At 46.9% G+C, this 11,260-nt stretch overlaps 1 protein-coding gene across 1 annotated transcript; it reads left to right on the forward strand.

Annotated features, from left to right (window-relative positions):
- The first annotated feature begins 635 nt into the window (after positions 1-635).
- Positions 636-10,198, forward strand: LOC133373171 (2'-5'-oligoadenylate synthase 1-like). The gene is made up of 6 exons (XM_061602554.1): positions 636-910; positions 4,567-4,849; positions 5,803-5,978; positions 6,783-7,033; positions 8,094-8,247; positions 10,066-10,198. The coding sequence occupies exons 1-6, from the start codon at positions 731-733 to the stop codon at positions 10,099-10,101; spliced, it is 1,080 nt and encodes a 359-aa protein (XP_061458538.1). The 5' UTR covers positions 636-730; the 3' UTR covers positions 10,102-10,198.
- The last annotated feature ends 1,062 nt before the right edge of the window (positions 10,199-11,260 follow it).

Consider the following 11,260-nt stretch of genomic DNA (forward strand, 5'->3'; position numbering starts at 1 on the left):
CAGATGAATGGAACCCAGAGAATGCAGGAAAGCAAACTAACCGAGAAGGTGTTGTTGTTACTTGGTTGTATATTTAAAGCGCATCCCCCTCCCCTAGGAATCCTGGGAACTGTAGTTCTGTGAGGGCTAAACTATAGTTCCCAGGATTCCTTGGGGGCAAGCCAGGTGTTTGACGTGTATAGCACGTGTATAGCTACTCACAGTTAGAGCCACAGGGTCGTATCCCAAGAAGCCCTACTCAGAGTGGACCCATTGAAATGAATTGACCTAAGTTAGTCATCTTCATTCAACGGGCCTACTCTGAGTATGACTACCATTGGATACCACCTATCATCACTATTAATTTCATGTATGAATTGCTTCCTATGAAGCATCTCAGAGCGACTTCTCTCTCCAGTTAAAGCATAGACAAAAAAACTGCAGAAGTAAAAAAAATAAATATTGTAAACACAGATGAAACAATTAGTAGACCACACATGTGCCCACACCGTTGTTTTTCTGCTGCATGACTCTCCTCCCCCCTTTTATCTCAGGGATTGACTCACACTTTCCGTGAGAAATGTGTGGCTTGGCTCTAAATCTAATCTGAAATCCTGGGGTTTGTCAGAGTTAAGAAACGAAACTGTTCAGCCAGGGGAAGAACCGGAAGCTGTGAAAGGCTCAAGGGCAACCAGCTTTTATTTGTCCTGGAGCGCAGAGCAGCAGGCACCTTGCTCCCTCTCTTTCTACCATGGCACTTTATGAAACCGAAGGGAGGAGGCTGGACAAGTTCATTTTTGACACCCTCCAGCCCAGTGAGGCCTTCCTGGGTCAGGTCCGCAGTGCCATCAGAGTCATCTGCGAGTTCCTGCGGGAGAACTGCTTCAAAGACGCCCCCCCACCCCAGATCCAGGTGCTGAAGGTGATTAAGGTAAGTGCTCTGAAGGAGGGTGTGGGGCAGCCTTCGCCAAGCTGGCTTGGGAGGTTAGTCCCCTTACTTTTTGGGAAGCCAGGTACCAGCAGGTTCCCTATGTTTCCAGCGTCCCATGAGCCAATCAGCGTGAAAGGAGAGTGGGTTAGCCACTGAGAAGAGTCTTCTAACATGCTTCCTTGTTCTTTTCCTGCTTATTTGGAGGCAATCAAGGTGAAAGGAGGGGAGTCAGCCACTGAGAAGACTCTTCTCAGCAGCGAACACTCTCCCATTTCATGCTGATTAGCTCCTAAGGATGACTGCATTAACAAGGATCTCATTCTCAACCCAGCAGCAAAAAAGAGGGGAGAAGGCATGACTGTGATTATCATGAAGGGACCCTGAATTTGCCACTGCACTACTGCCCGGCTCACTAAAGAGTGAGTGGTTGTTCTCAGAGTGTTGTCTCCCAAATGGGTTCGTTGCCCAGTGTGCAGTACAGCCAAATGACCACACCCAGGTTGAAGGGTCCAACAAGCTTTATTTCATTCTGGCCAGAAGAGGTGCAAGGCGATAATTCGCAAAACAAGCACACCCCTTATGGGGGGGGGGTGCTACACTTTTATACATTGCAAGCAAAAATTCATGGCACATTCTAATTGGCCCCTTAGTGCCAACCTGTCACCTTTCCATTGGTTGATCTTCTAACTATGCCCTCCACTTCTTATGCACCTGGCACATTAATTTCTCCACCCATATCTGCATTCCAAGCTAGCCATCACACAATAGCTTCCCAGCACGTACTTTTACTGATAAGCTTCAGCAGGGCATGTACCTCCTCTAGGCCTCCTAAACTTAGTTTCTTTTTTCTTGAAAACGCTGGCCCTGAGTCATCAAGAGGTTTTTTAACTGTTTTTAGACATTTTAATGGAAATGTATTATATGTCTGTATCTTAGTTATAAATGGAGTTTCAATGTCTAACCAATAATTCCATCAACAATTCCACCATCAATACGACTTGATATATAAAAATAATGCCACAGGGTTCTATCCTCTCTCCCATGCTATTTAACATTTATATGAAGCCACTGGGGACAATCATTAGGAGATTTGGGCTGCAGTGTCACCAATATGCAGATGACACTCAGCTCTATCTCTCGTTTAAATCTTCGCCAGAGTTGGCTGTGGAGACCTTGTCCAAGTGCCTGGAATCCGTGAGTGGATGGATGGGAAGGAACAAGCTGAAGCTAAACCCCGATAAGACCGAGGTGCTGCTCGTGGGGGACAAAAGAAGGTTGGGAGATGTTGACTTGAAGTTCAATGGGGTGAGTCTACCCCTAAAGGACCAGGTCCGCAGCCTTGAGGTTGTACTTGATTCCAGGCTGTCCATGGAGGCTCAGATTTCGGCAGTGAACCGGGCAGCCTGGTATCAACTACACCTCATACGAAGACTGCAACCCTACCTTCCTGTTCATCAGCTCCCACTGGTAGTACACGCCCTGGTCACCTCTCGTTTGGATTACTGTAATGCGCTCTACGTGGGGTTACCCTTGAAAACGGTCCGGAAATTACAACTTATACAAAATGCGGCGGCTCGACTACTTACGAACAGTCGCCGCCGGGATCACATCACACCAGTGTTGTTCGATCTACACTGGCTTCCAATTGTTTTCCAAGCCCAGTTCAAGGTGTTGGTATTAACCTTTAAATCCCTAAACGGTTTCGGCCCAGTTTATCTCACGGAGCGCCTTCAACGCCACCAATTATGCCGCCCGACCAGATCAGCCACACAGGGCCTTCTCTCAATCCCGCCAACAAAAACAGCTAGATTGGCGGGTACTAGAGAGAGGGCATTCTCAGTGGCGGCCCCCACCCTCTGGAACTCCCTCCCACAAGATCTCCGGCATGCCTCTTCCCTAAATGCATTTTGGAAAGCCTTAAAGACCTGGCTCTTTCAACAGGCCTTTGGGATCTCCGGGGAGGGTTAATTGCTATGATTGAAATGCCTCCTGCCCTGTTTTAATATTGTTGTTCCAGCTGTATTGCTTTTATACTGTTTTTATATTGTATTACTGTATTTTATCATATTGTGTTTTAACGATTTTGTACGTCGCCTAGAGTGGCCATCGGCCAGACAGGCGACACAGAAATTAAATTTATTATTATTATTATTATCTCATCTCATCATATCGCCAACTCAATTCATCATTAACGGGAGTTCAATAATACTATATTCCTGAGAAAAAACTAACAATAATCCTTCCCCAGCTTATGTGTTCTTCTCCTCTAGCTACTCTTAAATTTCTCCAAATAAAAAACATGATTTGTATTATTTATTTATTTCTCCCCCCCTTTCTTTTTTAATAAAGGTAAATATGTAATAATAATGGAAATATGTTGGGGGAGAAAAGTTAAGAGATAAATAAACAGGGAGCATGAATATCCTATGCATTAGAGATTCCCAAACTTTCCCGCCACTCACAGACCGTTTGAAAATTTCTGGTGGGCTTGAAGGGCCACTTGATGATTTTTCTCCCTCTTGTAGAAATTGTAATGCATTGTGCTGCGTGCTATTTAATCTTTAATTGTATTTTTATTCATTCTTTTATTTCTTATACTGTATGTTATGGTATTACAATTTGCATTCCAGAGAGTTCGAACACAAACACAGTATCAGATATCAAAGAAGCAATAAAAATGCAATTAAAAAGCGGTAGGAATTTTTAATACTGACATGCCATGGACCACCTAGATAAAGCCTGGACCGCTGGTGGCTCACGGACCACAGTGAGAGAACCTCTGCTATACATAACCAGATGGAATATACAGACGATGTCAATAAGTATTTCACAATATTCCTAGCAATGCTTACAGATTTGCATTTTCTTGCACCAATCCAATATGAAAATTATTTTACTCTAACTCTGACCATTTTGGTCAGTTTCCCCATGCATACTATGCCCCAAAACTTGTGGAATTTATGGGGTGTTTTTTTTTTTTGGTTTATGTACAAATATACAAGTTGAACATGGGTGGAGGCAGATTGCCTAATTCCTACGAACAACATATTTCATTGCCCCTCTCAGATCTTCAGAGAGGCAGCACCCTCAAAGCTCTTTCCTTCTTTCTCAGGCTGTGGCAAAATATATCGCTTATCTAGAATCTGTTGGTACTCATTCATTTGAGCACAGGGAAGCAAGAGTATTGCATGCAACTGGAACAGGTTCAGAGAAGAGCAAGGAGGATGATCAAGGGACAGTAAGCAAAGCCCTGTGAGGAGAGACTGAAAGAACTGGGCATGTTTGGCCTTGAGAAGAGGAGGGGAGACAGGATAACACTCTTTAAGTAGTTGAAAGGTTGCCACACAGAGGAGGGCCAGGATCTCTCCTTGATCCTCCCCAAGTGCAGGATATGGAATAATGGGATCAAGTGACAGGAAGCCAGATTTTGCCAGAACATCAGGAAAAATTCCCTAAATGCTAGAGTGATACAACAATGACCTAGGGAGGTGGTGGGCTCTCCAACCCTGGAGGCATTCAAGAGGCAGCTGGACAGCCAGCTGTCGGGGATGCTTTAAGTTGGATTCCTGCACTGAGCAGCAGATTGGACTGGATGGCCTTGTAGACCCCCTCCAACTCTACTATTCTGTGTGACCTCATCCGATTTCCCTTCCCAGGGAGGCTCTTCGAAGAAAGGCACAGCTCTGAAAGGGGGCTCGGATGCCGACCTCGTGGTGTTCCTCGACATCTTCAAAGGCTACGAAGACCAGGAAAGAGACAGGAAGCTGATCATCCAGGAGATGGAGAAGAGGCTCAAGGAGTGCAAAGAGAAGAAGGGGATTGAAGTCGATATTAAGCCGACATCGTGGTCAAACCTGCGGGTGCTGAGCTTCAAGCTCCGCTCAAGGGATTTCGAAGAGTCCATTGAATTTGACGTGTTGCCAGCCTACAACGCTCTCGGTGAGGGTGTCTGATGCAGGGGATGGATGGTCTTATTTCCAACCAGACCCTGGGTTGCAGGAGGTGGCTGGGGTCAGACTCTCTGGCAGCAGTGTGGGGCTGGAGTCATTGCTTTCCTTCAGGTCCTCTTGAGAGCCCAGCGACACAACGCACCAAGTTACTGCAGCCAGGATGTGGCCTGAGCTCAGTGGCAGAACACCTGCTTTGCATGCAGAAGGTCCCATGTTCAATCCCCAGCATCTCCAGGTAAGGCTGGGAATGTCCCCCGCCTGAAGCCCTGGAGAGCTGCTGCCAGTCAGTGCAGACAATACTGAGCTACATGGTCTGACTCAGGATAAGGCAACTTAAGGGAGGTCTGTAGCTCAGTGGCCTACTGCATCGTTCCCCAACCCCCCTGAACAAATGCCTATTTATGGGTTGCATCCAACTAATGTATACTCAGAGTAAATCTATTAAAATTAATGACTCTAAATTCGCCATGCCCACTAATTTCAATGGGCCTGCTCTGAGTACGCTAAGATTGGATGCAACCTGAAGCATTTTCCCCCTGCTAATGTGTCGTGGAATTATTCTCCCAGCCTCGATAAAGTCATACAGAGGTGGGAGAGCGGTTTTCAGCCGGAGGGCTGCATTTCCTTATGGACAATTTCCTAGGGGCCACATGCCAGTTGAGGGCAGGGGCAGAAGGCAGGTCAGCACACATTTGTTGCGTGAGCAGATCAACCCACATTTTGTACAGTAAAGCTACATTCTAGGCATGCAAAAGTGGGAGTCAGTGAGAGGCGTGGCCTAGGGATAGTGGGTGTGGCCTTGGGAGCGGCCCTGAAGGCCTGCATGTGGCCCTCGCAGCTTGAAGTTCCTCATCCCTGATGTGATACAGCAGAACTGCAAGCGCGAGGGGCTTGTCTTTACTTTCCCGTTCAGCTATGTTGCTCTGCATTTTCCAAAGACAGGCCAGTACAACGGCACCAAGCCCAGTCCTCAGGTGTACATTGACCTGATCAAAAGCAGCAATGGCCGTTGGGGTCAGTTCTCTCCTTGCTTCACGGAATTGCAGAGGGATTTCATCATCGAGCGCCCCACCAAGGTGAAGAGTCTCATCAGGCTGGTGAAACACTGGTACAAAGAGGTACGGCGATGAGGTCCCATTTCCAAGCGCCGCCCCCTACACCCCCACACTCAGCCCATGAGCGGAAGGTTTATTTTACTATGTATTTATAATTATTTATAAAAGTATTTCTATACCGCCACATCGTACACTTTCAGGGCAGTGTGCAATGTTAAAATATAATAAAGCACCCTTTAAAAAACAAAAATACGATAACCATTACGGTGATGGGATGATCAAAAATAAATGGATGCAAAGACCCATCGGCATAAAAAGGTTTTCCAGAGATGCCTGAAAGTCACAAACGAGGATGCCCTGAAGCATATTTGGCTCTAAGATTCCCCAAATCCAAAAACCTCTACTGTTCAAATTGACAGGAGAAGTGGGAGGAGAGTACTGAATATGGAAGCATATTTTAAAGTGAATTTTGACTGAACATCAGGAAAAACTAACTAAGTGTGAGAGCCGCACGACAGTGGAACCAATGGCCTAGGGAGGTGGTGGGCTCTCCAGTGCTGGAGGCATTCAAGAGGCAGTTGGACAGCCACCTGCCGGGGATGCTTTAAGTTGGATTTTTCCCTTGATCAGGGGGTTGGACCCGATGGCCTTAGAGGCCCCTTCGAACTCTGCAATTCTATGGTTCAATGAATCAAATAAGGCATAGGATTCCATTTATTTTGGGCAACGAATTGAAGCAATGGGTCGAGCGTACCATTTAATATATACCCCTTTTGGAAACATTCCCCTGATTATGTAATGGGGGGGAAAAACTACACCCGGAAGTTTTAACTCCATGTCTTTTCCTCTCCCTCCTCTTCTTCCTAGTATGTATGTCCACACAAACCAGAGCTCAAAAAGGGGGAATCGTTACCCCCACAGTATGCCCTGGAGCTGCTGGTCGTCTACTCCTGGGAGCAGGGAAGTCACACAACAGATTTTGACATGGCAGAAGGGTTCCAGACAGTGCTGTGGCTTCTCCAGCAATACAGAGACCTCTGCATATTTTGGACGATAAACTATGACTTTCAGAATGAGACCCTCAAGCGATACCTGCAAGACCAGCTCCGACACCCCAGGTCAGCTTCTTTTGTATGCTCTGAGGTTTTACAGGTTAGAATGGAGATGCTATTGTGGATTCGTTACATCTCACACACCACCACGGATCATTGCCAGAGACCCTCACCTTGCCAAAAGTTCTCCTCTGTCTGATCAGTGCTGGTACAGTGGGGAGGAGAGCCTGGCTGGGAGTCCAGAGTCTGTGAGTTCAAATCCCCACTCGTGTCTCCTGGGCATCAAGGGCCAGCTAAAGATCACCCCCACAGGGAGTGGCTCAGAGGTTACGTGCCCTGCCACCTGTGAAGCCATGGGCAAGCTGTATAGTCCCAAGGAGCCCAGTTGCCCCCCAGCTGGCAGTTGCAGACAAGGAAGGGGCAGGCTTGTGCAGCTGCGGCAAGCTGAGCAGGCCCTAGCCAGCTGGGGAGGACTAGCCTCAGAGGGAGGCAATGGGGAACCCCCTCTGAATACCGCTTACCATGAAAACCCTATTCATAGGGTCGCCATAAATCGGGATTGACTTGAAGGCAGTCCATTGCCTATGTATCAACTCAAGTTCATCATTAGTTCTTATCAGGATAGGCAACTGGAGGGCCAAAGGCCAAATCCAGCACCCCAAGGGCTTCCCCGTACGGGCCCCAGCACAGCGCAGGATATAAATCTAATAAATAAATAATAAATAAAAGATTAAATCACATCAACTTCTGTGTGTCTTGGTAGGCTTGCCTAAACAGAAGTGTTTTAAGCAGGCACTGAAAAGAGTATAGTGGATATTTTATTTTAATACAGTGAATATTTTATATTATTTGATATTATATTTATATATTATATATAATCAAAATGAACATTGCTGATTACAGCGTGTTCTAAATGGCCAGCGGTGCAACTCTCAGGGCCTTGATGTCCAAAATTCTTTACAGTCTGATAAAGTTAGGACATTCCCATTCCCATTTAGCAGGTGGGAAAACTGAGGCTGATATGGAATTGCTTGCTTACAACCATACAGTCTGCTTCACGGCTAACCAAGGTTTTGAAACCAGGTCTGTAATCCCCTACACCTCACTGGCTGTTTCTGGATTTCAGGCCAGTCATCCTGGACCCGGCTGATCCAACTGGGATCGTAGGAAAAGGGAGTCGCTGGGATCTGCTGGCTAAAGAAGCTGAATATTGTTCTCATCAGAAATGCTGCAAGAAATTTGATGGATCTCCAGTCGCTCCTTGGGCTGTTCCGGTGAAGGTGAAATGCCTCCTCTTCTGGGTTCTATGGGTGCTTCCAGACTCTTGGTATTTTGGGGCTGGATCCAATCATATACCTGCAGTTTCAATGTGTGCAATTAAAGCTGATTTGGAGCTCTTGTGCAACAAGCCTAGTTCCCCAAAAGGTCCAACTTTTTGCATTAAGGGAAAGTGACCAGCAAATGCACTGGAAAATGTGTGATAACAATTGCTTGATGCAACATCATCTAATCTCCCCGCAAATGAACCAGCGTGCATGCTGACTAAATAGCCAATATTGTCTAACCTCTCCACAAATTTAGCACAAATGCATCAGGGTGAATGCTCAGCGAACAGGCCATATGGAAGCAACCCACGAAGCTTCAAGAAAGGGCAAGTCACAAGCCGGACCGCCCTTACTTGTGATGCGGGTGGATTTCCAAGTGGCAGAAGTGGGGATATTTTTAGTTCCTATGGATTCCCTTACTAGTTTGTCTTGACCAGGGGTAGGGAACCTCCAGCCGGCGGGCCAATCTTGGCTTGCCAAGGGGTCCAGTTTGGTCCACATGGCCATTTGCCTCCAAACCGCACTAGGGATGGGTGAGAAATTTGATTCAGTTCGCATTTCAAGCCGAGTCTATCAAATCCATATTTTCCGAAACAATATGAGGACTGAAACACAGCCATCCTTTGAAATTTGCACTTGGCCAAATGTTGCAGTGCAGCTTGCCAACGAAACGCTGTTTACAAAAATGCACGTGTTCGGGGAAAGTGTTCATGAAAAATGAATGTATGAATGAAAATGACATAGAAAAATGCATTATATGACGAGAAATTGCTTGCAAAAATGTCAGTCAAAGCCACCTACAAATATGTGTTTATTAGGAAAACTCTGCACTAAAAAACTGGAGAATTTTCCTGAGGATTTTAAAAATAAAATCGCAGATTGCTGCAGACATGTGAACTGAATTTAAGATTGGGAAAATGAGAAACTGAGAGAGCCGAAATGGACAGATCTTTCCATCCTGAAGCCACACCCACCTGTCAGTAAGCTGACATCACTTGGGGTATATTAGCTGATGGCCAGGAAGGGGGGGGGTCCAGTTCTGCATTGACTGCAGGTGCATGTTCCCAGCAGGTGAGAAGTTCCCAGTTGAGGAGCACGGGTTAAATCCTGCCCAGTTTGGCTGTGCGTGCCTGTTCCCAGCAGGGAACAGGCACATGCATGCAAAGGAAGCCTATAAAATGATGGCTCCTCCCCACCCAGGAGAGGGGGGGGGAAAGCACTTTGCCAGTCCTACGATCAGCGCTCCCCGAACCCCTTTGTGTTGCAGTCCCCAAGCACATGCCAGCCGGCTGGCTGTCGGCACATGGTTAACTCCCACAAAAGATTTTGACAGATGGGCAGGACACTCCACCTGTCAGCCATGTGACGCTGTAATGATGTCATGTGATTGACAGGTGGACGGCCTGCAAGGCCAGTCCGGATAAGGCTCTGACCCATGGAGCCAGAAAGATTCCCCACCCTTGGTCTTGGCCATATCCTCCTTTTTCTCTGCATCAGGTACGCCGTCCCCACGCCTTCGGAGGTTCAGTCATCCTCCATGGATGAAAACCCTGGGACAGAATCAAGCTTCCCCGTTTGGCTACTGACTTTGAATTCCTTTGTTTGCATTCCAGGTTCCCAGCTATATGTTTGGATTTCAAAATCCAAATTGGGCAAAAGATGGGGGTGTCGCAGTATCAGCAGAAGCTGAGCTGCCAGAATGGCATCCACATCAACCTGCGGGATTTTATTTATTTATTTATTTATTTATTCTATTTCTATACCGCCCAATAGCCGACGCTCTCTGAGGGATGGTGCACAGCTCTCTGAATTCGGGCTGCAATCTGGGGACACCATCCTGTTGAAGGTCACTAATGAGGAAACCATCACCGTCTTCCTGAATAACCCCAAGGGCCAAACCAGAACCTATGACATCTTGCCTTCGGATACGGTGGACCACTTCAGAGCCAAGGTTCAGCAACAGGAGAAGATCCAGAAAGAACAGTTCTGGCTCACATACGATGGGAGACCTCTGGAGGATGGCCACAAGCTGTCAGACTACAACATCGCTCCTTACAGCACTATTTACATGAACTTGCGCCTTCGAGGGGGCTAATTTGGTGAATGGCTCAGCTTACTGGCCTTTCTGACCTCCTGCCCCCCCCTCTCATATAAGATCCCCTGGGCCCAACATGGGTAGCAAGTTGACCCCAAAGGGGCAACACCAAAGGAAAATCTCTCTTTGCGTGTTACCCCTTTGGGTATCGGGACAAGGGTGCCTCATTATTGTCTTCTTCTGGGAGGGTTCCTGCATTGAGCAGGGGGTTGGACTTGATGGCCTTATAGGCCCCTTCCAACTCTACTATTCTAGGATTCTAGGGTGCAGATCCCAACTTGTAGGTCCCCTAGTAAAAGTGGTTTTGTCACAGGTAAGAGCTCAACGACTGGTCAAGAGTGAATAATTTATGGAAATTCCCCTTTTGAAACTGAGCGATGCTCTGAGATAGCTTGGCTTCATGGATGAACTCCTTCTGCTTCTATTGTTATTCTGATTTTTTAGTACTGATTTCAGTTATTTTGTTGCACTCCACACTTTGTTCTTGTCTGGCTGACTCTTCTGCTGACTGAAGAGTGCTCTCTCTGTGGCCGTTGGGACGGGTACTTTGTGTGATGATGTTTCACACTTTAAATCAGCGATGGGGAACCTCTGACCCTTCAGATGTTCTTTGACTCCAGCTCTCATCAGCCCCACCCAGCATGGCCAATGGTCAGGGATGATAGTGGCCTTGGACCACTATCATCCCCAACCTTGGACCAGTGTATCTGAAGGACTGCTTGTGCCTGTATGCTCCTGACCTGGATTTAAGGTCATCTGCCTCTGGTCTCTTCTGCATGCCTGGAATTAAAGATGTTTGACTGCCAGGCACGCGAGAGAGAGCCTTTTCGGTTGTGGCTCCTAGGCTTTGGAATTCTCTACCTCAAGAAGCCT

This window comes from Rhineura floridana, chromosome 19 (assembly GCF_030035675.1).
Source record: "Rhineura floridana isolate rRhiFlo1 chromosome 19, rRhiFlo1.hap2, whole genome shotgun sequence".
In the NCBI taxonomy this organism is placed as follows: Eukaryota; Metazoa; Chordata; class Lepidosauria; order Squamata; family Rhineuridae; genus Rhineura; species Rhineura floridana.

Bases quoted from the DNA above. Each gene is read 5' to 3' on its own strand.
- LOC133373171 (XM_061602554.1), top strand. From the start codon at position 731: ATGGCACTTTATGAAACCGAAGGGAGGAGGCTGGACAAGTTCATTTTT. The intron at 4,850-5,802 runs GTGAGGGTGTCT...TTCCAAAGACAG, and splicing joins GCCAGCCTACAACGCTCTCG to GCCAGTACAACGGCACCAAG. The intron at 7,034-8,093 runs GTCAGCTTCTTT...TCTGGATTTCAG, and splicing joins GACCAGCTCCGACACCCCAG to GCCAGTCATCCTGGACCCGG.